General features: G+C 43.6%; 1 protein-coding gene across 3 annotated transcripts in view; it reads right to left on the bottom strand.

The window, feature by feature from the left end:
• The window catches only part of LOC148523021 (uncharacterized), a 72,826-nt gene that overhangs the window by 28,357 nt on the left and 16,833 nt on the right, over window positions 1–27,636 (bottom strand). For 2 of the 3 annotated variants that reach the window (XM_088473314.1, XM_088473315.1), the window contains exons 2-5: window positions 12,518–12,691; window positions 11,252–11,398; window positions 3,987–4,124; window positions 1,402–1,548 (exon numbers count right to left, since the gene is read on the bottom strand). In XM_088473314.1, the coding sequence (XP_088329440.1) occupies window positions 1,402–1,548; window positions 3,987–4,124; window positions 11,252–11,398; window positions 12,518–12,691 (606 nt within the window). Of the gene's footprint in view, window positions 1–1,401; window positions 1,549–3,986; window positions 4,125–11,251; window positions 11,399–12,517; window positions 12,692–12,941; window positions 12,962–27,636 lie in introns of those variants that run through there. The other variant, XM_088473316.1, reaches the window with a different exon arrangement.

Below are 27,636 nucleotides of genomic sequence, written 5' to 3'. Positions count from 1 at the left end.
GATTTTAGAATTTATTATTATTTATGCTGTATCTAGGGTTTTATGCTTTCACTTACCTTCTCATGATTTTAAAGATTTTAAAATATTTTGTACTTATTTCTTTCAAGACTTTTTAGTCTACATTTAGATGTCTATATTTATTTTTATATGTATTCATGATATTCATACTTTTATATTTTCCATATATTCTAATGATATAGCTATGTTTATTATTAGTTTCTTGTACTGACCTATTGTTAACTAATGACTGTCCTATAATCCCAAGAGGGCTTTTATTTTTATTGTGATTGTTTATATTGTGACCATTTTTATTGTGATTATTTTTATGATGTCATTATTTATATGTGCCCACCTATATATATGTAGATGTTTCTAAAAATTAAGAGTTTAGAAGTGGTTAGGTGCTTGGTCACCTAGATTTTGCATTGTCCTTATCATTCCTATTATTTTATTAGCGTTTAGACTATGGCATAATGGTGATAGCCACCACTAGAGTGGTTACTAGAGGGTGATCCACAACAAAATGGCCGCTGCCACAAACAATCGGAGCTCGCCAGAGACACACGTGGCTGCTGGCGCTGAGAGCACTGTGACCTAGTCAGCTTATCCAGCATGCTGGTGAGCTCTGAGTGGGCGATCTGCTTACAGTAGGGGCCATGTGAAATTTTTAAGTGAGTCCACAAACGGACCTCTGGGAATTGATATCCGGGACAGTGGAACGCTTTTCCGGTTTACTTCCGGGTCATTGGAGCGCAATCCTTATTGTGGAATGGCGGTACTCATGCCCACTAATTAAGGGATGGTTAGGGTATTTATAGGTCTCTGTTATGATCATTTTTTATCCTCCTGATGAAGTCCTGTAAACTCTAATTGGACGAAACGCGTTGAGGTTTATTGGTGACTGTTGTTACCTTCTGCCCGGGGCTCCTGTGATGTGACCATCAACATTTACAGATTAGCTTGATGAATTATTTTATAATGTTTGGGCATTTTTACTCTGTCCTGTGTGTGCATTAAATTCTTTTGTGTAATATACTACACTATGGTCCTTTTCTCTACTTTTATTGCATAAACTGATGTGACTGGTGCATATATGGTTGAGTAACCCCGCTTTGAGTAAGAAGGCAAAGTGTTGAACGGCCAGTGTTTCTTTTATGCTGATCAAATTGTGGTTAATTCCACTGTATAAGGTACACTTCCACCAACTAGGTGAACAATATTGGTGAAGGGTTTATGGTCTGTACGAGATTGCACTAGGAGACGCTCCTTTTCCAATATATATATACACATATATATATATTCCCAATTTGGAGTCACGGCCTTAGTGTCACATGTGATATAGTTGAACATTGCATTTTCCTGTTTTACATGAAAGAAAATTGTAGACTGGAACCTATTTACCTTTCACAGGTTTCTGGCATTCCTGAACATTTCCAGATGTGCAGCATTTCTGGGTCCTGGGACAATCGGCATCTGAGCTGCACAGAGATTTTTTCAGGGTGGCACATGGCAGGTTTTCAGGGTAGGATGGGCAGAAGCCAGCATTCTCTGTGGATGAGAAACACATATTGTGCCTTATTCAGGGGAGGGTGTTATTCTTGAGTAATTGAATTTTCTTACGGATTTGCATGTGCAAAAATATGCAAACGCCAGTGTAAGCATTCCCCTTGTGCTTCAGCGTGCCATGGACTGAGTAAACCATACTTGCCTGCCCACCCGTTTTGGTCGGGAGCATCCAGAAAATTTGTTGCCACTCCCAGCCTCCTTGGAAGGCAGGGGAGTCTCCTGCAAGCTGCCGACCCATCCTGTCCCAACCTGCGATCAGTGACAATCCACAAGAAGCGGGGGACCTGTGACGCGATTCATGCCAAATCGCGTCATTTTGGCCCAGCCCCCCTGCTTCACAATGCAGGGATTATCGGCATTATGCAGCGGGGCTGGGGCCAAAATGATGCAAGTGTGTGGCCACACCCCCGCTCCGCCCACAACTCCCGGCCACGCCCCCCGATTTTGCCGATCTGGCTGCCCCCTCCTGGACGGAGCAGCCAGATTGTCAGCATGTCTGCTGAGTAACCCTGTGATGCTCACTTTGCATACAGAAGTGTCCACATACATCTATCCTCCATGTGCTACAAGTCGTGTTACACATAACGCACAAGCGCTGTGTGACTCGGTAGCACTGAACGTCATTTGTGTGACTATTTCCCTTAAAATGTATTTTATTTGCAAAGCAAAGTGCATAAGGTGTGCAAGCAGCTTCTGTTGATTAAAATGATTTGTGTCATGTCTATATTCTGTGTTACACTGCCAGCGGCTGTAATGCAGCGTGTCACATGCAGATTCCTCCGCAGTGGCACACAGAACACAGGCATGCCGCATTTACTCAGCATAAGCTGCCTGTGTGTCCTGTTCTCATCACTTTGCAAGTAAGACGCATTTTAAGGGAAAAAGTCACACGTTCAGCTCTACCAAGTCTCACCACGGCATGGCCCGGCTGGAAGGGCTGTATAAAGCACATGGAGGCTAGATGTATGTGGGCACATCTGTAGCTGAGCAAGTCCGCTGGGTGTATCCGACCACTTCACCACTGACGCACCATTGACTTTAACCTTTCTCAAAATATGGCCACTGTGACTGTGGTGTTGCACAAGAGAACGCAGCGGCATACACTCACACGCCCATGGCAGTCCCGTAACATGCCTATGAAAGGATTACTTTTGCTTCCACTTCCAGTTCCCACCCAGGAATGCCCGTGAATAACAAGCTCCGATCTAACCCTAACAATGTCGCACACAACTGCATACGCCATCGCACACCTAGGCTCGTGCAGGTGCAGTAAGCGCTTCCCAGAATTATTTGTGCATGTGGACTGCAACAACTCACTCGTCTGCACAAACATCGGTACTCCATCCTGCTCTACATCAGGGTCACTGCCACACTGGTATTATGTGCGACTATCACCATTAATAGCGATTCTCTGTCCCAGATTATCTGCTCTCAAATATACAATAAAAAACTATGTCTATATTATATAACCGATAAATCTACATATAGATTCTCCAACCTGATAGATACTGTACCTAAATATAATACCCAAAAATAACAACAATTCTAGTGATAAAATGAATATTCCATAATATGAAAACATATATAGATACCAATTCATAATATATTTAAAATAATAAAATACAATAAGTAATCAATGATCATATATATTAATAGTAGACTCAGACTCATTTCATAATTGAAGGAAATTATTTCAAGACAGAATTATATTCATGAAGATCAAAATTTAATACAAAAAAACCCTTTTCAACATAATAAGAACAAACATACAGGTTACTATGAACAATCAACTAAGACCTAAAACAAAAAAGTAAACTCATGAAAAACAATCTTAAAAGTTGATGAGTTAAATAAATGGACAGTGTAGGTGATTGTGACATTCAATAGCTGTATTGATGGAAACTAGTAAGTAAATGGTCAGATAAAGGTGCAATTCAGGACATTATTATATTCTAGCACCAGGTGATCCGTCGTTAGGGGTCTCGTCGTAGACGGGGCGAGCTGTCGATGTTGAGTGACAGCTCGAACCATTTTCTGGGCGGCCCAGGGGCGTGCCTGGCCAAACGGAGGCATTCCAGTAGGAACGCTTGCCGTTTGGGGGCGGCCCCACTGACATCAGTGATGTCAGTGGGGAGCTTCCTGCTCAATCAGAGCAGGAAGCTCCCTGGGGCTTAAGGTTGACGAGACCCTACCTTAGGGTCTCGTCGTAAGCCCCGATGGTCGCGATGGTCTTGACCATCGCGACCATCACCCTTGTTGGTCATTAGAGCTGTGGGTGTTAACCCACAGCCTAACGACCGTCATGGAGGCGGCCATTCAGGATGCAAATGGCCGCCCTGTTTCAGAACGACCGCTTGTATCCTACGACCGCCTCTGAATGAGGCCCATAGAATCGCTAAGTGTCTATATATTTGTGTTACCTTTTTGTGGAGCCACACACCTCATCCCGCACACATCACAGCACTTCATGTCTCCAGTGCAGCCATTGTCGTTCTTACACTGTGGACGAGACAGTATTCCGTCACAATCCTTCTTTGCTGGACATAGCCCCGGTTTCACTATAACAACAAGGAGACCAGCATTCACTAATAACACGGGGGGAGGGTGCTGCCCATCCTCTCTTTACTGTATATGAAGCGTTTCATGCTCTGCTTAGTTATTATAACCAATATTTACAAATATCACAGTTACATACAGTATGATGACATTACATAAGGGGTGACACGGAGCTCTTATATACTAGCATTAGAAGACGCATATACATATCTATGGTAATACTTTTCATAAGGAAAGTCCTAGAAAACCCTGATTTTCCAAACAAGTTTAATTTTCGTGTTTCCATTACAGGGTGACTCTTTTACAATGCTGAGGAAATAAGACGTTATATGTAGACGCTCCCAGTCTGTTAGGCTGGGATCTCATAGATTTTGTAATTGCTAAGACCTAGACAGGCTTGGGTGCTGGCAATAGAAGTCCCTTTGATCTCAGCAGATTGGCGGAATGTATTAGTCTTAGCAGGTGACACTTTTTATGTAAGAGTCACACATCCCAGTGGCGTAACTATAAATTTTTCCCCCATGCCAAAAAAGTTTCAGCCGCCACCCCCCCACCCAAAGATCAAACACACCCAAAGACTACGTTTAAGGTGTGTGGTTACATGATACAGCAATGTGCCTTACACACTATGACACACTAAGTATTGCCACCAATAACCCAGTGTGCCACACAGCAATGCCCCTTACACATCCCACACAATAATGCTACATATAACACATAATGACATACAGTAAAGCGCTTATATCAAATATATGCCATGCTGTAAAGCCCGTATTTCACATTATGCCACATACAACACATTATGCCACACAGTAATGCCCATAATAGCACATTGTGCACACAGTAATGCCAAATACACATTATCCAAACAGTAATGCCCATTACATCCCGCCCTGACAGATCTACTTCACCAACCCTCCTTTCTGCTCCTGCCAGTCCGTCACCTCAGCTCAAGACAGGTTGCACTGTTTTTATGTCTGTGTAGAACCAGATTATTGGGAACATAGTTTATAACCTGTAAACTGTGTATCAAATTAGTGCCCCTTATACAGTGCCCCCTGTAGTAGTGCTCCAAAATGCAATGCCCCCTGTAGTTAGCCCCGTGTAGTTAGCCCATCCCTCCACGTGCACACAAACAAACAAACAAACAAACAAACACACACACACAAACACAAACACTTACCTTTATCCCCGCTCGAGTGCTGCTGCTGTCCATACCCCGGCATCCGCTCCTCGGTACTATGGGAGTGAAGTCATTACATCACTCCCATAGTGCTCTGTGGGACCCGGAAGACGGAGCTCACTCCTGAGCTCCGTCCCCGGCGTCCGCTCCTCGGCACTATGGAAGTGATGTCATTACGTCACTCCCATAGTGCCCTGCGGGACCCGAAAGACAGAGGGAGCTCCATCCTCCGGCTGCCGCCGGGGGTTTGAATAGGAGCCAGGAGCCCACTAATAACACACTCAGCGGGTGCCCGGCAGATGGAAGGTGCAGGGTGTGCGGTCGTACCCTCTGCACCCTCCGTAGTTACTACTAATGCCCCCGTCACCCCCAAGCTACCCAGCGCCCCCAAGCCACTGCGGGGGATGCGGTTGCAGTAGCTACACCACTGACGCATCCGGGATGGGCTAGCTGTGCTAGGGGCAGTGCTTTGCTGCTGTACAGTATGTCAGAGTCACACATCCGGGATGGGCTAGCTGTGCTAGGGGCAGTGCATTGCTGCTGTACAGTATGTCAGAGTCACACATCCGGGATGGGCTAGCTGTGCTAGGGGCAGTGCTTTGCTGCTGTACAGTATGTCAGAGTCACACATCCGGGATGGGCTAGCTGTGCTAGGGGCAGTGCATTGCTGCTGTACAGTATGTCAGAGTCACACATCCGGGATGGGCTAGCTGTGCTAGGGGCAGTGCATTGCTGCTGTACAGTATGTCAGAGTCACACATCCGGGATGGGCTAGCTGTGCTAGGGGCAGTGCATTGCTGCTGTACAGTATGTCAGAGTCACACATCCGGGATGGGCTAGCTGTGCTAGGGGCAGTGCATTGCTGCTGTACAGTATGTCAGAGTCACACATCCGGGATGGGCTAGCTGTGCTAGGGGCAGTGCATTGCTGCTGTACGGTATGTCAGAGTCACACATCCGGGATGGGCTAGCTGTGCTAGGGACAGTGCATTGCTACTGTACAGTATGTCAGAGTCACACATCCGGGATGGGCTAGCTGTGCTAGGGGCAGTGCATTGCTGCTGTACAGTATGTCAGAGTCACACATCCGGGATGGGCTAGCTGTGCTAGGGGCAGTGCATTGCTGCTGTACGGTATGTCAGAGTCACACATCCGGGATGGGCTAGCTGTGCTAGGGACAGTGCATTGCTACTGTACAGTATGTCAGCTCATTTGATACAAGCAATGTCTGGTTGTGCAGGTCACAGCCTATATACATGTAAGACCTCTGCATACACAGTACAGGCAGCTGCTCACCTTCTTACATTAAGTACAGATGTTGTCACATACACCTAGGGGTAAGGTCACTAAGATGGGAGTTCTCTTTAAGAAGTGATGTTGTACATAACAACAAATCAGATTCTATTTCTCATTTATCTAGCACCTTCTAGAAGATACTACCTGGAATCCGATTGGTTGCTATGGGCAACATCACCTCTTAAATAGAACTCCCATCTTAGTAAATTTACCCCCTATTCTTTGTTTGCATCAAAGATTTCGGTTTGGTGCAATATGGACTTTGCAGCTTAGCAGTGCCGAGAATCCTGCCAGAAACTTCTTTACAGAATATGAATCTTATTTGCATCACTAGTGCAACAAAAGTGCAACGCACAATTATACGGAATATCGATGCTGGCATTTATGTACTGTAGCTTCTGTGTGTGACTCAAAGGTCTATGTACCAAGCCTTGTATAGAGATGGAGATAAAGTACCAATCAATCAGCTCCTACTGATGTGCCCACATACATCTTAACCTCCGTGCACAAAAAGTCACGTTAAACATAGCGTGAGAGCAACGTGCAACTCAGTAATGCTGAGCGTCTTTACGTGTGACCTTTTACTTTCAATGCACAAACATCCGCAGGCGCACACAGAACATAGGCATGCACATACATCCGCAGGCGCACACAGAACATAGGCATGTACATACATCCGCAGGCGCACACAGAACATAGGCATGCTGCATTTAATCAGCAGATGCTGCCTGTATGTCCTATTCACATCGCTTTGCAAATAAGAAGCATTTTAAGGAAAAAAGTTGCACAAAAAGACGTTAAGCGCTACCAAGTCTCAACATGGCGCGGCGCAACTAGAAGGGCTGTTTAATGAAAGGCCGTAACTAGGGCAGTGGGACCAGCACCATGGCACAGGGCACCGCAGGGCAGGGGGCGCTGTTTGGGCCTGTCACTTTTCCTGTTTATTATCTTTCTCACTTGTAGCTTCCTCTTCTTTTATCCCCAGCATCTCCTTGCCTCCCCTATCTCTTCCCAGGCACCAGCATCTCCTGGCCTCCCCTATCTCTTCCCTGGCCCCAGCATCTCCTGGCCTCACCCATCTCTTCCCTGGCCCCAACATCTCCTGGCCTCCCCTATCTCTTTCCTGGCCCCAGCATCTCCTGGCCTCCCCCATCTCTTTCCTTGCCCCAGCATCTCCTGGCTTCCCCTCTCTCTTCCCTGGCCCCACAAATCCTGGCCTCCCCTATCTCTTCCCTGGCCCCAGCATTTCCTGGCCTCCCCTATCTCTTCCATGGTCTCTTCCCAGGCTCCAGCATCTCATGGCCTCCCCTATCTCTTCCCTGGCCCCAGCATCTCCTGGCCTCCTCTATCTCTACCCTGGCCCCAGCATCTCCTGGCTTCCCCTATCTCTTCCCTGGCCCCAACATCTCCTATGCTAACCTATTTCTTCTCTGGCCCCAGCATCTCCTGGCCTCCCCTATCTCTTCTCTCAGCCCTAGAATCTCCTGACCTCCCCTATCTCTTCTCTGGGCCCAGCATATCCTGGCCTCCCCTATCTCTTCCCTGTCCCTAGCATATCCTGGTCTCCCCCATCTCTTCCCTGGCCCTAGCATATCCTGGCCTCCCCTATCTCTTCCCTGGCCCTAGCATATCCTGGCCTCCCCTATCTCTTCCCTGGCCCTAGCATATCCTGGCCTCCCCTATCTCTTCCCTGGCCCCAGCTTCTCCTGGCCTCCCCCATCTCTTCTCTCAGCCCTAGCATATCCTGGCCTCGCCTATCTCTTCTCTGATGCATTTGAAGGTAAAAATTGTACGAAAAGACATTCAGCGATATGGAGCCACGCTATGGCATGGCACAACTAGAAGGGCTGTGTAATATGCGTGGAGGGTAGATGTATGAGGACACATCTAGAAATGAGCAATGCTCAAGTTTGCTGGTGGAACCGACTACTTCACCAATGACGCACCATTGGTTGGAACATCGCACACAGAATATAGGCATGGCGCATATAATTGTAATCAGCAGACGCTGCCTGTGACTGTGCATACTGTACTGTACACATCACACACAGATTATAGGCATGGTGCATATCATTGTAATCAGCAGACGCTGCCTGTGACTGTACATACTGTACAGTACACATCACACAGAATATAGGCATGGCACATATCATTGTAATCAGCAGATGCTGCCTGTGACTGTGCATACTGTACTGTACACATCACACACACAGAATATAGGCATGGCGCATATCATTGTAATCAGCAGATGCTGCCTGTGACTGTGCATACAGTACTGTACACATCACACACAGAATATAGGCATGGTGCATATCATTGTAATCAGCAGATGCTGCCTGTGACTGTGCATACTGTACTGTACACATCACACACAGAATATAGGCATGGCACATATCATTGTAATCATCAGAACCTGCCTGTGACTGTGCATACTGTACTGTACACATCACACACAGAATATAGGCATGGCATATATCATTGTAATCAGCATATGCTGCCTGTGACTGTACATACTGTACTGTACACATCACACACAGAATATAGGCATGGCATATATCATTGTAATCAGCATATGCTGCCTGTGACTGTACATACTGTACTGTACACATCACACACAGAATATAGGCATGGTGCATATCATTGTAATCAGCAGATGCTGCCTGTGACTGTACATACTGTACTGTACACATCACACACATAATATAGGCATGGCGCATATCATTGTAATCAGCATATGCTGCCTGTGACTGTACATACTGTACTGTACACATCACACACAGAATATAGGCATGGCGCATATCATTGTAATCAGCAGACGCTGCCTGTGACTGTACATACTGTACTGTACACATCACACACAGAATATAGGCATGGCGCATATCATTGTAATCAGCAGACCCTGCCTGTGACTGTGCATACTGTACTGTACACATCACACAGAATATAGGCATGGCGCATATCATTGTAATCAGCAGATGCTGCCTGTGACTGTACATACTGTACTGTACACATCACACACAGAATATAGGCATGGCATATATCATTGTAATCAGCAGATGCTGCCTGTGACTGTACATACTGTACTGTACACATCACACACATAATATAGGCATGGCGCATATCATTGTAATCAGCAGATGCTGCCTGTGACTGTACATACTGTACTGTACACATCACACACAGAATATAGGCATGGCATATATCATTGTAATCAGCAGACGCTGCCTGTGACTGTGCATACTGTACTGTACACATCACACACAGAATATAGGCATGGCACATACCAGTGTAATCAGCAGATACTGCCTGTGACTGTACATACTGTACTGTACACATCACACACAGAATATAGGCATGGCGCATATCATTGTAATCAGCAGACACTGCCTGTGACTGTGCATACTGTACTGTACACATCACACACAGAATATAGGCATGGCGCATATCATTGTAATCAGCAGACGCTGCATGTGACTGTGCATACTGTACTGTACACATCACACACAGAATATAGGCATGGCATATATCATTGTAATCAGCAGACGCTGCCTGTGACTGTGCATACTGTACTGTACACATCACACACAGAATATAGGCATGGCACATACCAGTGTAATCAGCAGATACTGCCTGTGACTGTACATACTGTACTGTACACATCACACACAGAATATAGGCATGGCGCATATCATTGTAATCAGCAGACACTGCCTGTGACTGTGCATACTGTACTGTACACATCACACACAGAATATAGGCATGGCGCATATCATTGTAATCAGCAGACGCTGCATGTGACTGTGCATACTGTACTGTACACATCACACACAGAATATAGGCATGGCGCATATCATTGTAATCAGCAGACACTGCCTGTGACTGTGCATACTGTACTGTACACACTGTGTGAATAAGACGCATTTGAAGGTATAATGTCACAAAAAAAGATGCCCAGCGCTACAGAGTCACGCCACGCCATGGTGCGACTCGAAGGGCAGTTTATCACATAAGGAAGTAAGATGGGTGTGGGCACATCTGTAACTGTCATTTTTCAAACATAGCCTTGAAAGTTGACATTAAGGAACTGATTGTTTGGTACTTTATCTCCACCTACTCTATCTCTCTCCATGGCTTAGCACATAGACCCCTCAGTCACTAATCTGGGTAAAAAGCCAAAAGACAAACATCTAATATGAGTGACCTGGACCATGTCTCGTGCCACATGTCATTATGCTTAATTAGTAACTTCATACTATTTCATTTGTGACAAAGATACTAATCCTAAGTACTGTACCAAGACCAAGGAGAGGTGTATGAGGGCACAAATCTGTATTAGCTTGAACTTTGAACCTGATTGGCTGATCTCCCAGTGGTTTTATGGTTTTGACCTTTATACTTTATGGTTATTACCCTTTCCTCCTTTCCCAATGTACCCTGGCTCTGCTCCCCTTTGTGTTAGGTTTTCCTATCTCATTGACAATTGTTTGTTGGTGTCATGTGTTTGCTATTTATCCTGGGGGTTGTTGATATTACAGATCATTTGGTCGGCCCCCCCAAAAATCTGAAATGTGTGGCATTAATGCATTTATTGGGCTGAGATTATCCATTCACTAGAAGAACATCCATTTTCCTGGGTGGTTGGCCTTCTTACCAGTTGGGGTGCACTGGCTTCTACAACCGACACAGCAGCAGCGGTCAGTTCCTTGGCACTGGTCATCACTGTGGCACTCTGGGGGTGCGCCAGGCTTGGCATATATACATATAGAAGAATTGAAGTAAGGGCATGAGTTTATCTTATCTGAAAGTAAATAGAAACACAATGAAGGAGAGAGTTTATCATCATCATTTTTATTTTTAACTTATTGTTACTATTAGTACCAGCAACTGAGCCATTGTCCTGCCTACAATTAGTATTCTGAGAATTAAAACCAACATAAAATGTGACTGATTTCCCTATTGGTTATATGGATGGTCCTGGGTAAGGTCACATTGACCTGTAATTCCCCAGCCCCATGGCACCTACCAGAGCTGTCCCTCACCATATGTTACCTATTCAGAAAATATTCCACCCACGAAACTCGTTGCATGATAAAGAGAAATGATTCTCCCAGATCCAGCTCTCAGACACAAGACAATAATAGTATTACAGACATGTAAGAACTATTACAGAAGAAGGCATGTGACTGATGCCCTGGGGCTGTGGTGGCATGCTATCGTACATTGCTGGCACGTTGCCGCATACTGAAAGTAGAGAAGTCACAATTTCAAAACTGTCCAGTAAGATATTTGCTGATTCCACCCATATGCTCAGAACATTTTGTGTCCATTGGAATCTGGTATAAATTGTTTTTAGTCCCATCTGAATCGCACCATATTGTACCATAGAGGATAGGGATCATCATTTCAGCTCTAATTACTGTAGAATTGGCAAATCAAAAACAGGACTCAAAAATTGTACTTGCACCATATCCCAAAGATATTTCTAATATGTTCTTGCTCTTAATATACAAATTATTGGGGCATGAAGCTGCTTTATAGTTTTATTAAACATAAGCTCACAGTGATAGGTTTCCTACGCTCTATCATGTAGTGCTGTTTAAAAAAAATGTATGCCTACCAATTGATCCAAAAGTCATAATAAATGTTAGTAATGTATTAAAGGGACTAATGATATATATATATGGTGGTGCACCGGGGTCTTTGGCCCGAGCACCTCCCAGAGACCAAGGGACGACAGTTTAATAATCTCCTCTGAAACATAAAGATGTCACACAGAACCTGAATGATCTGTAACTGGTATCACCATACATTCTGCTAATATAGACTATAAATACACAAATATTATGTTGTTGCTGGTCACACAGATTAGAGAGGAGAATGGTCTCCAGCCATCATGTGAGCAATCGCCATCTCTTACCTCCCACAGGCAGCAGGCAGCGCATTCGGCAGCCCGAGTAGCAGCACTTTCTCTCCCCCTTGCAGTCTTTGTCTGTCTTACATTCTGACTCTAACATGGAGTCTTTGCAAGTTGGGTAATCCACATCTGCGGGACAAGTGCCTATTTTCTCTATAGGTAAGTTGCCATCAATCCCTTAAATTCAAAGGTAAAATTAACTTTAATAAAGTAACAATTATTACTAAAAAAAAAAATTTAGAAATATTTAATATACTGCAGTTATATCATAAATGGATGATTACAAATGATAGGAAATCACATTACAGTGAATAATTAACATAATAAAGTTAGAAAAATACAGATGTCCATAAATGACAACTCCTAAACCTTGGGAAATATCCCTTATATCTCCCAGATCCATCCACTATAAGGGTATAAGGGTAACCTGCAGCCAGACAGCGCCGAGAGGCTCATCTCCCGCCTAATGAGTGACTCCTGTGTGTGTTCTGTTCCTGGTAATAGACCTGAGCACACAAATTAGGGCTGATCCAAGCAGATTATTATGCTGCCAACTGGCTTACAATTCTGATCCTTGTCACCTGTCTTATGCATTAAGCACATGCAGCCAACCTGAACCTTACACACTGTACATTACACCTCACATCATACATAAAGTACACTCTCTCCTCATACACACTGTACATTACACCTCACATCGTACATAAAGTACACTCTCTCCTCATACACACTGTACATTACATCTCACATCATACATAAAGTACACTCTCTCCTCATACACACTGTACATTACACCTCACATCGTACATAAAGTACACTCTCTCCTCATACACACTGTACATTACACCTCACATCATACATAAAGTACACTCTCTCCTCATACACACTGTACATTACACCTCACATCACACATAAAGTACACTCTCTCCTCATACACACTGTACATTACACCTCACATCATACATAAAGTACACTCTCTCCTCATACACACTGTACATTACACCTCACATCATACATAAAGTACACTCTCTCCTCATACACACTGTACATTACACCTCACATCATACATAAAGTACACTCTCTCCTCATACACACTGTACATTACACCTCACATCATACATAAAGTACACTGTCTCCTCATACACACTGTACATTACACCTCACATCACACATAAAGTACAGTCTCTCATCATACACACTGTACATTACACCTCACATCACACATAAAGTACACTCTCTACTCATACACACTGTACATTACACCTCACATCATACATAAAGTACACTCTCTCCTCATACACACTGTACATTACACCTCACATCACACATAAAGTACACTCTCTCCTCATACACACTGTACATTACACCTCACATCACACATAAAGTACACTCTCTCCTCATACACACTGTACATTACAACTCACATCACACATAAAGTACACTCTCTCCTCATACACACTGTACATTACACCTCACATCACACATAAAGTACACTCTCTCCTCATACACACTGTACATTACACCTCACATCATACATAAAGTACACTCTCTCCTCATACACACTGTACATTACACCTCACATCATACATAAAGTACACTCTCTCCTCATACACACTGTACATTACACCTCACAGTACAGAAAGTACACTCTCTCCTCATACACACTGTACATTACACCTCACATCGTACATAAAGTACAGTCTCTCCTCATACACACTGTACATTACACCTCACATCGTACATAAAGTACACTCTCTCCTCATACACACTGTACATTACACCTCACATCATACATAAAGTACACTCTCTCCTCATACACACTGTACATTACACCTCACATCACACATAAAGTACACTCTCTCCTCATACACACTGTACATTACACCGCACATCATACATAAAGTATACTCTCTCCTCATACACACTGTACATTACACCTCACATCATACATAAAGTACACTCTCTCCTCATACACACTGTACATTACACCTCACATCACACATAAAGTACACTCTCTCCTCATACACACTGTACATTACACCTCACATCATACATAAAGTACACTCTCTCCTCATACACACTGTACATTACACCTCACATCATACATAAAGTACACTCTCTCCTCATACACACTGTACATTACACCTCACATCATACATAAAGTACACTCTCTCCTCATACACACTGTACATTACACCTCACATCACACATAAAGTACACTCTCTCCTCATACACACTGTACATTACACCTCACATCATACATAAAGTACACTCTCTCCTCATACACACTGTACATTACACCTCACATCATACATAAAGTACAGTCTCTCCTCATACACACTGTACATTATACCTCACATAATACATAAAGTACACTCTCTCCTCATACACACTGTACATTACACATCACATCATACATAAAGTACACTCTCTCCTCATACACTGTACATTACACCTCACATCATACATAAAGTACACTCTCTCCTCACACACACTGTACATTACACCTCACATCCTACATAAAGTACACTCTCTCCTCATACACACTGTACATTACACCTCACATCGTACATAAAGTACACTCTCTCCTCATACACACTGTACATTACACCTCACATCATACATAAAGTACACTCTCTCCTCATACACACTGTACATCACACCTCACATCATACATAAAGTACACTCTCTCCTCATACACACTGTACATTACACCTCACATCATACATAAAGTACAGTCTCTCCTAGTACACACTGTACATTACTCCTCACATCATATATAAGTACACTCTCTCCTCATACACACTGTACATTACACCGCACATCATACATAAAGTACACTCTCTCCTCATACACACTGTACATTACACCTCACATCATACATAAAGTACACTCTCTCCTCATACACACTGTACATTACACCTCACATCATACATAAAGTACACTCTCTACTCATACACACTGTACATTACACCTCACATCATACATAAAGTACACTCTCTCCTCATACACACTGTACATTACACCTCACATCGTACATAAAGTACACTCTCTCCTCATACACACTGTACATTACACCTCACATCATACATAAAGTACACTCTCTCCTCATACACACTGTACATTACACCTCACATCATACATAAAGTACACTCTCTCCTCATACACACTGTACATTACACCTCACATCATACATAAAGTACACTCTCTCCTCATACACACTGTACATTACACCTCACATCATACATAAAGTACACTCTCTCCTCATACACACTGTACATTACACCTCACATCCTACATAAAGTACACTCTCTCCTCATACACACTGTACATTACACCTCACATCATACATAAAGTACACTCTCTCCTCATACACACTGTACATTACACCTCACATCATACATAAAGTACACTCTCTCCTCATACACACTGTACATTACACCTCACATCATACATAAAGTACACTCTCTCCTCATACACACTGTACATTACACCTCACATCATACATAAAGTACACTCTCTCCTCATACACACTGTACATTATACCTCACATAATACATAAAGTACACTCTCTCCTCATACACACTGTACATTACACATCACATCATACATAAAGTACACTCTCTCCTCATACACACTGTACATTACACCTCACATCATACATAAAGTACACTCTCTCCTCACACACACTGTACATTACACCTCACATCCTACATAAAGTACACTCTCTCCTCATACACACTGTACATTACACCTCACATCGTACATAAAGTACACTCTCTCCTCATACACACTGTACATTACACCTCACATCATACATAAAGTACACTCTCTCCTCATACACACTGTACATCACACCTCACATCATACATAAAGTACACTCTCTCCTCATACACACTGTACATTACACCTCACATCATACATAAAGTACACTCTCTCCTCATACACACTGTACATTACACCTCACATCATACATAAAGTACACTCTCTCCTCATACACACTGTACATTACACCTCACATCATACATAAAGTACACTCTCTCCTCATACACACTGTACATTATACCTCACATAATACATAAAGTACACTCTCTCCTCATACACACTGTACATTACACATCACATCATACATAAAGTACACTCTCTCCTCATACACACTGTACATTACACCTCACATCATACATAAAGTACACTCTCTCCTCACACACACTGTACATTACACCTCACATCCTACATAAAGTACACTCTCTCCTCATACACACTGTACATTACACCTCACATCGTACATAAAGTACACTCTCTCCTCATACACACTGTACATTACACCTCACATCATACATAAAGTACACTCTCTCCTCATACACACTGTCCATTACACCTCACATCATACATAAAGTACACTCTCTCCTCATACACACTGTCCATTACACCTCACATCATACATAAAGTACACTCTCTCCTCATACACACTGTACATTACACCTCACATCATACATAAAGTACACTCTCTCCTCATACACACTGTACATTACACCTCACATCATACATAAAGTACACTCTCTCCTCATACACACTGTACATTACACCGCACATCATACATAAAGTACACTCTCTCCTCATACACACTGTACATTACACCTCACATCATACATAAAGTACACTCTCTCCTCATACACACTGTACATTACACCTCACATCACACATAAAGTACACTCTCTCCTCATACACACTGTACATTACACCTCACATCATACATAAAGTACACTCTCTCCTCATACACACTGTACATTACACCTCACATCATACATAAAGTACACTCTCTCCTCATACACACTGTACATTACACCTCACATCATACATAAAGTACTCTCTCTCCTCATACACACTGTACATTACACCTCACATCATACATAAAGTACACTCTCTCCTCATACACACTGTCCATTACAGCTCACATCATACATAAAGTACACTCTCTCCTCATACACACTGTACATTACACCTCACATCGTACATAAAGTACACTCTCTCCTCATACACACTGTCCATTACAGCTCACATCATACATAAAGTACACTCTCTCCTCATACACACTGTACATTACACCTCACATCGTACATAAAGTACACTCTCTCCTCATACACACTGTACATTACACCTCACATCGTACATAAAGTACACTCTCTCCTCATACACACTGTACATTACACCTTACATCATACATAAAGTACACTCTCTACTCATACACACTGTACATTACACCTCACATCATACATAAAGTACACTCTCTCCTCATACACACTGTACATTACACCTCACATCACACATAAAGTACACTCTCTCCTCATACACACTGTACATTACACCTCACATCATACATAAAGTACACTCTCTCCTCATACACACTGTACATTACACCTCACATCATACATAAAGTACACTCTCTCCTCTTACACACTGTACATTACACATCACATCATACATAAAGTACTCTCTCCTCATACACACTGTACATTACACCTCACATCATACATAAATAAAGACACAGACTTGGGGTTTGGTGAATAAATTTAGCACAATTTATCAAAAATAAATGGGAAATTTAAACTTCAAGTTAAAAGTATTCGCCCATCAGCTGCACAATCCAGTGATCACATACACATGGCGCAGGCTGAGATGAGCAAGGGACGGGAGGGTAATGTCTGCTCCCCTGAATACAAAAACTATTGCACATAGCCACCACCAGCTTATATCACCTCTCACAGCTCCTCCCACCTCATTCCCATTGGCTGTTGCTTCTCCCATATAAATCATTTAGCCCTTTAACTTTTTCACTCTGAATATAAGGATGCTGGGACTGGGAGAGGAAGGGATAACAGACTGGAACAATGTGTGCTGGGACTGGAAAAAAGGAGGAACAGAAGATTGGGAGCAGGGATTCTGGGACAGGGAGCAGGGATTCTGGGACAGGGAGCCGCAGTGCTGGGACAGGGAGCCGGAGTGCTGACAGAGGGATCAAAAGTGCTGGGACAGGGAGCAGGAGTGCTGGGACAGGGAGCCGGAGTGCTGGGACAGGGAGCCGCAGTGCTGGGACAGGGAGCCGGAGTGCTGACAGAGGGATCAAAAGTGCTGGGACAGGGAGCAGGAGTGCTGGGACAGGGAGCCGGAGTGCTGGGACAAGGAGCCGGAGTGCTGGGACAGGGAGCCGGAGTGTTGGGGCTGAAAGCAAAGGTGATGGGACTGGGAGCAGGAGTGATTGGACTGTGAGCAGGGGTGCTGGGAGGAACAGTAATTTGGAGAAAGGGTGCTGGGATGGGAAGACACAGCAGCAGACTGGGAGCAATGCTGTACTCACAAGAAGCCTATGTCAGCCAGGAGACCAGGCACAGTCTGAGGCTGTGCTCCTGCTGATCTCCAGTCAGGGTCAGAGGAACATGTGATGGGCTCCAACAATGAGAGCTGTACACATGCTCCCCTGATCCATCCACAGAGGCTCATGGGAAGTACATAGTGCAGTGCTTTTTCCTCTGTGTGTAGAAGCCAGCTGGGTTGGCCTTGATGACTGCCTGGCAAGCAGATGCACTGCAGCCTGGCACTTCTACAGTGAAAATCACCATCACCGTAGTCTCCACCCTCCCATGATAGAGTGTGTGTGGCTATGAAACAGTTTGGCCCACCTGAAATTTCCCAGGGTCCCCGGTCTGAGCCCCAGGATAAGTGCTATATATTGCTTATTGGTCCGGCCAGATTGCAGAGCTCTTAGTGGGCTATATATGATGCAATTGTGAGTGTAGACAAAACTGATGTAAAATCTATGTGAAATGCACGGAGGGGAGAGAATATGGATAGGAATATGGGCCCTCATTCAGAGCCGGACGCTCTGAATGAGGGCCATCCTCCATAAAAATGGAGCGTCCTCCTGGACGCTCGTATAGCTGTGGGTCACCACCCACAGCACATACGAGCGTGCAGGATGATGGTCGCGATGGTCTTGACCATCATGACCATCGCCAGTGCGTCCAGAAGCCTGTGGTTGGGGTTTTCAACCACAAGCCATGGAGTGATTTTGGCTGTATCAGAGCCAAAATCACTCCCACTGACATCACTAGTGATGTCAGTGGGGCCGGCTCCCAAGAGAACGCCTCCGTCTGGCAGGCACACCCCCGGCACGCCCACCAAAGAGGGTGTGCTGTCAATCAACATCGACAGCACGCCCCCTTTGATCAGACACAACAAGCGAAGAAAAGTCCTTCGCTCGTCGCGTCTGGCGCATGCGCATGACGGAGCTCCATCCGTCGTGCACATGCGCAGTGCACACCATCGACCCACTTGCGAGCGGACAGCCGCTTGTGAATTGGTCTGAATGAGGCCAATGATTAGCTGCCTGGAAAGGTACAGTCAAAAAGTGACTACAATAAGTGAGTACAGTAAGTACAGTACAGTAAGCGAGTACAATTATTCAGTACAGTAAGTGATGTCGAAGCTGGATTATTGGCTGAGACAAGACCAGTTTAAAATTGAATCGAAGCGACACCATGTTTCGACTGGCCGCAAGATGCCATTTTGCGAAATGGCCGCCTGAGCGCCATTTTAGATAAACTCACATTTTAGTACATGTGGCGATAATACCATTAGCATCATGTGAATGCATCTGTGACCATCATCATATGTTATGGCAATTTACTAAAAGCCTAAATGGCTTTACAGTATGGCATTAAGCAAGTGGCCAGGTGACAACTGGCTTGTGTAGATAAGCATCGTGCATAGTGTTTGTTCACTACGGTTGGTCTGGCTAGAATAAATAAGCAAGCTTCCTGCAATGACATGATTTAAAAGGCTAGAGTGTCACCTTAGGTCTGTCTCTTGTTGTTGGGATATTTTGCATTTTCACACAAGAGACTGACAGAGGTATCTTTCCTTTTAACACAGAAAAGGTGGGGAGGCTGTTGACAGGACATGTAGAACTATCTAGCCCAGCATGTCATGCTGCTAAAATGTTAGAGTCAAATGCATCCATCTTCATACACACATTAATATGTCTTTATATCAAACCCCGAATACCCACACATTTCATATTCACTCATAAGGTTCAATTAGCATCAAAATGTATGATTTAAGTTGGTTAAGTTAGTTTAAATGCTGAGAAATAAAGGTATTTGATAACTAAGGTATAATACATGATGAGCAAGTTGTGTTTGGTTTTGTTCTGATGCGTACGCTTTTTACAGCATTCTGGTGTTATCGGTGGAGAGCTCACATCATGCAAACTCAAGTTATGGATCGCAGAACTTACAAGCATCAAAATGTTTAAATGTTAGAATGTTACAGAGGGTGTTCTAGAAAGATTCCCCTGCTGTTATTGTACTCACTATTTGAACCAGCCTGTTAAATGTGCTGTAACATATGCTTCTCCTCTGGGAACCAATGACATCAGCAAGAAACTTCCCCATTGTCCTGTTTTAGTCTGGGGGGGATAAAAATGTGTGCCCGGATACCGGTTTTTTAGTCCATGCTGAATGCTGTATGTACTGAGGGTCTCTTACTGATGCCTATCTCTGTGTCCGGAGATGCAGCGTATGTATACTGTACTTGGGTCTGTATTATTTTCCTTTTATGCCTAACTTTTGTATGGATCAATTGCGTGTAACTGACTGAACTTTTACCTGAATAATACTTGTGCTTTGGAACCACAGATTCCACTCCTGTCTTTATTTGCGGTCAGACTGCGTACGCAAATTGGCGTTATTCTTAGAGGTTTATAGGAAGGATTTTAGAAAGGTATAGGCAGGGGTATATAGAGGTTCTGATCAAGTTTCGGTAGTTGGGGGCTTGTAGGTTTATCACGTTATCTGATACACGGTAACACTCGGTCAGTTCTCTCTCAGCAAAAGGGTGGAGGCGCCTTTTGAGAGACGCATTAGTCTTTCTTTACCACAGTGTTGCTGAGAGCGTACTGCCGGTTATTGTGTAGAGGAAGCGCTGATCAGAATCCAGGGAGAAGAGATAAAAATAAGTTTAATTCCCTCTGTTGATAGAACCTTATGTTTAGAGGGGTGCCGCAGTATTGAGTATGCAGCTGAGATGCATTTTTGCGTACGCAGTTAAAAAGTCATTATACGGTTGTGTGATAGTCGCATTATTGTGTATGCGACTGGTCGCACAACAGCGTATACGTACTTCTGGTTGTGCTGCCACATGTTTGAACAAAGCCATTGAGGTTTACATTTATTTTCTATTACCAATATCTGGGTTAAACGTGTATTTTTCTGCGCAGGAAAAAAGTGTGTAACAGTGAATATTTGTTGAACAAAGTTAAGGGTATCGTATGATCCTTAAGGGCTAGGTGCAAGGGTTAGCCTAGCCGCTCGGTAAGCAGCTTTACCGGTCTATACACAGTAGCAGGTGTACATGTTGTCTTTGTTGTATAGAGGTGCGTGAGAGTAGCCGACATATAAACTCTCATAGGTTTGGAAGTTTCCTTACTAAATCTTATCCAGGTGTGGAAGTTGCCTTACTAAATCTTATCCAGGTGTGTGGGCATCGCCATCTTAAATCGTCCACAGGTAAGTGAAAGTGTCTTGATTGTCTTTCACCGGCTTAAATCTTTATTGAAAAGCGTAGGAGTTGTCTCAGAATGGGAGCCACGCAAACAGTAGAGATGTTAGGCAATGATGTGCTGCTAATGGAGGCTCCGATTGGATCTGCCCTTCGTATTATGCATACTAAGTATGGTACTTATGCAATAAGGTATTGTGATTTATGGTTTAATATGATGAGGAAGAGTGTTAGACCATTTCCCAGAATTGGTAGTTTTGATAAAAATGTGTTAGACAATGTCCAGGATCACATCAGTATGGTGCGATCCAGAGAGAAAAAGATTAAGCATTTTGAATGTTTAAAACTATGGCAGCATGAAGGGGATGCGTGGCTTAAAAATGTGCAAACGACGCAAGCTTGCGTTGCGAGCGCATTGCCAGAAAATACATCCACGACGCTGAGTTGCAATACGGGCGAGCAAGTGCAAATTCGCGCGCAAGTGCGGCAAGGTAGCGTCATGGAGAGTATTGCCAGCAGTACACGCTCACCTCCCCCACCTTATGTGGATGGAGGTGCAAGTACAGTTACCAAAAATACCTATAAAATTTTAACAAGCAATTTGTACCCCCTCTTAAGCAACCATAAAGAAAATGTTTATGATGGGGATTATGAGCTTATTGTACTGTCTGCCATTCCCCATGTTGTGCAGATGGTATATGCTGCATCACCACAATCACGGGTGGTGCCACCATCTCCATCGGTAACAGCAAGGGAAGCGTTAACACACTCTGCACCCATAGAGGAAGATGTTAATACAATATGTAGCAGCAGCAGATTAAACCCCAAGCCAGGTAACCAGGTCAGAGGTAGCAACGCTGCCGGTCTGCATCCCATTCGGACAATCACTGTTCCAAGTGGAAATGCAGATGCGAACGGTATAGTGCCCACGAGGGAAGTAGTAATGCATTGTCCATGGACAAGAGCAGAAATAAATTCCATCATAAATGATTTCCCCGATCCCAAAAAGGAACTAGCCAAATGTCAAAGATTTGAGAAATTTGGGTAGTTCTCATGAGCCCACTAATAAAGATTGGCTTGTGTTGTTAAGGGCCTGTCAACCACGCAATACCGACGTGACAAAATTTATCACGGATTGTGTATTGGATGGTGACGTTCCCTTAACAGACCAAGAAAACCAAGTTAACATTTCCCGCATTGTAACTCAATTGGGTGTATATTTTCCAATAGTAGTTAACTGGAACAAAATCTTCACAATCAAACAAAAGGAGAGTGAAACTGCAGAAGACTATTGTGACCGGGCTCAGCAGGCTATCACCCAGTACACTGGGATAGAAGATATTAAAGATAGCATTCACCACAGGGAGTGATAGTCACGATATTAATGGACGGTTTGAAAGAGAATTTAAAAACTCGGGTTCAGACCTCACAGCCTGGCTGGAGAGGACTAACAATAGATAACCTCATAGAGTCTGCCATAGAACATGACAAAAACATCTAAAAAAAGAGGGAGATCCAGAGCGAAAAATTAATGGCTGTCAGTATACAAGCTCTGGAGGGAATGACAGGAACATCACAGCCAACAGACACGCTTGCACTTGCACACACACTCATGTCAGAATAAGTATGTGCTCTCACTAACCCCACTCAACAACAAACACAACTCTATCCCACTAACCCAATGCAACCACAGGTTCCAGGGTATCCACCTACTTCTTATCCCCCACAATACCCTTACCCTCCCTATCCTTACCCATATCCACCACTTTTACCCTCTGCTCAAACTTCACAACACATGCTTTCACCTCAATCACGGACATGTTTTCATTGTAAACAAACAGGACACTTAAGTAGAAACTGTACAGTAAAAAGAGTATGGACCCCACATCAAGGGAAACCTGGATACCCCTATAAGGGATATGCACAGACACCAGCAAATGTTCAGCAGGCACCAGCTCCAATTGTAGCTGTAAATGCTTTATTGGAGAATGATAGTCAACGCTAGGGGTCAGGTCATACCTGTACTCTACAGGTAGTCAGGTTAACGGGAAGTACTAGGGAAGAACCGGTCTTGATGGTTGATGTAGCTGGTACTGAATATCCTTTTCTTGTAGACACAGGGGCAACCAAATCAGTGATGAAATCTCCCGTAAATTTACAGGTGACCAACGAGACAATACCAACAATGGGTGTGACAGGTAAAGTGGAACGTTATCCTTTAACAAAGTCCGCAGAGGTTAGTATTGGGCCGATGCATACCAGACATTCTTATCTCCTGGGTGTCGCGGATCCTACTAACCTGTTGGGCAAAGACTTGTTATGTAAAATGGGATGTGTTCTATATTGCACCCCTGATGGTGTATATTTAGATATCCAAGAGAGAATGGTATACGAGGTGCAGGATATGTTAGACACTCCTCAAAAGGATAATGTATCACTCTACAGTTTTAAAAGAAAATCCATCACAAGTAGATGAAATGTTGTCCCAAATTCTAGATTCCCTCTGGACTAAAGATGGACAGGACACTGGATTAATGGAAAATGTAAGCCCAGTAATGGTAAACTTAAAAAGCGGTAGGCAAGCTCCAAAAATTCCCCAGTTCCCACTAAAACAGGAAGTAGAATTAGGAGTGTTTCCAATAATTGAGTGATTATTGCAACAGGGAATCTTAGTTCGTACAGCGAGTGTAGCCAACAGTCCCATTTTTCCAGTAAAGAAGAGTGGTGGGAGGGGTTATAGACTGGTGCAAGACCTTAGAGGTGTTAATAAGGTAGCGAGAGCCAATTCCCTGTAGTGCCAAATCCAGCTGTCATCCTGATGCAGATCCCACCAAATGCAACCCATTTCACTGTCATTGACCTCTGTTCTGCTTTCTTCTCTGTGCCTCTCCATCCTGACTGTCAGTACCTATTCACATACAGAGGTGTGCAATATACATTGTCGAAGACTAATTTACATAATTCCATATTTACATATGGTTTATGCTGTATAATGAAGCAGTACATGAGATTTAATAGGGCATTGGTACTTCCATTTTGTTTCTCTGCTCAAACTCAGATTTAAATGGAAATCAGTGTATGTCTTTAAGGCCGCTCCCTAGGGAAACTGTTTAACGAACAAAGTGAACGAAATCATGCCCATATATGTTTGCTTGTGCTGAGGAATCTATTCTGACTAAATATGGGATGCAGCACGCCATGAGTATCACTCAAAAGGAATTCAGTTTCGAGTCTGATTGCTAAGGAGGAGTTAACAAAAATAAGCTTTGTCTATCAGATAATGTTAGTGGGTGTATGAAAGGGGCGTATAATCTGAATATTGTAATAATGTATAAGTACTGTGTGACAATGTCAATCATGGTTATTCTTGTATTATAACCCTGGGAGAATATGTCCCAGTTAAAAGGGATTGATATAATTATTTAATTGATTAATAAAATGAGAAATTCTTAAGTATACTGGATTGGAGAATATTACTTATTATGGAACAACACCAGGTTAAAGGTAACATTAAACAACATGGACACGATTGCCCCAAGGTTTCATAGACAGCCCCAGTATCTTCTCCCAGGCATTGCATGACTGTTTACAAGCTTTTCAACCTGCCAATGGATCGGCTCTAATTCAATATGTGGACAATTTATTGCTATGTTCTGACTTGTTTATGTCATGTGTGAATAATACTAAACTTTTGTTACTTCAACTCTCGCATACAGGACACAAGGTGGCTAAGGACAAGTTACAGCTGTGCCAATCCAGAGTAAAATATTTGGGACACTGCCTAACCCAAGGGTTACGACATCTTACAAATGATAGAATCCAGGCCATACAAAACATGACACTGCCGCAGAATCAACAGCAAATTCATACCTTCTTGGGAATGTGTGGATACTGCCGAATGTGGATCCCAGGTTTTATATTTTGGCCTTGCCTTTACAGGAAATAGTCTCTTCCTCAAAGCCCGATCGTGTCATACACACTGAGGAATCAGAACAGGCTTTTCTTAATCTTAAGGATAGCCTGACAAAAGCTCCTGCATTGGGAATACCCGATTATGAAAAACCTTTTGATTTATATTGTATGGAAGCCAATGGTTGTGCTGCAGGTGTCCTTACACAAAAGCATGGAGAGGCCAGTAGGCCCATAGCATACCACAGTGCCCAATTGGACACTGTAGCAAGATCACTCCCCACCTGTTTGAGAAGTGTAGGAGCTACCGCTTTATTGGTGAGTAAAAGTGAGGACATAGTATTGGGCCATGATATGATTGTCTACACTCCTCATGCTGTATCTGCTCTGTTGAACTCAACTCAAACCAGACACGTCTCCTCAGCTAGGTTCACCAAATGGGAACTAGCTCTAATCGCTCCTGCAAATATGTCAAACATTGCAGTACGCTGAATCCAGCAACATACCTACCATATGTACAACATGATGTACAAAGGGTGGAAGGAGAGGAGTTGCTGGCGGGAGGTGAGTTCAGCAGACATGATGATACTCATGATTGTATGACTTATCTGAATCAGACCTTTACTGCTAGACCTGACATACATGACACCTTTAGAGAATGTGGATGTAACTTTCTATATGGATGGGAGTTGTCATAGAAAAACAGACAGAGGTGAATTATGTACAGGTTATGCTGTTGTAAATGACAGACATCATAGAAGCTAAACCTCTTGGTCCTCCTCACTCAGCCCAGGTGGCAGAGTTAGTAGCACTGACTAGAGCATGTGAACTGGCAGCAGGCAAATCTGCTAACATTTACACTGACTCGAGGTACGCGTTCGGGGTGGTGCACGATTTTGGGGCTCTATGGCATCTGAGAAATTTTATGACAGCAGCATGCACACCAGTTGCACATTCGACACATAAAACATCTTTTAGAAGCAATCCAACTGCCCAAAGCAGTGGCAGTAATTAAATACAAAGCCCACACTTGTGAGAATGACCCGGTGTCACTGGGCAACAACAGAGCTGATGAAGCTGCAAAATGGGCAGCAGGGTTAATAATGTCTTCTCTAATTGAAACAATTATGTCATTCCAAACCATTGATATGCTGAAATTAATTGAGATGCAAAATTTGGGTTCAATTCAGGAAAAATCCATTTGGAAGTTCAAGGGATGTAGGCCAGAGTCCTCCGGGCTCTGGAGGGACGGACAAGGTAAGCCAGTAGCCCCCAAGTCATATTACCCCAGCCTGGCTGAGGCAGCACATGGTCCAACTCACCTAGGTATACAAGGTATGTGCAAGTTGGTGAGGGCATACTGGTGCGCTCCAGGTTTTTCTTCACAAGCAGAGAAGATGGCAATGTCCTGTCTGACCTTCTTGAGAAAGAACATAGGGAAAGCGATCCCAACCAAACTGTCCCACATTCCACCAACTGATGGACCTTTCCAGGTGATACAAATTGATTTCATCCAATTACCAAAACTGAAGGAACCTTAAGTATGTATTAGTGTGCACAGATGTATTTTCCAACTGGGTTGAGGCCTACCCAGTGGCCACTAATACTGCTGCATTTACTGCCAAGAAAATAGTCCAGGAATTTGTATGCAGGTACAG

This window comes from Taudactylus pleione, unplaced genomic scaffold (genome assembly GCF_031769625.1).
Source record: "Taudactylus pleione unplaced genomic scaffold, aTauple2 ptg000134l, whole genome shotgun sequence".
Classification (NCBI taxonomy): domain Eukaryota; kingdom Metazoa; phylum Chordata; class Amphibia; order Anura; family Myobatrachidae; genus Taudactylus; species Taudactylus pleione.
Note: the sequence above shows the minus strand (reverse complement) of the source record. Positions and strands in the feature narration are given on the sequence as shown.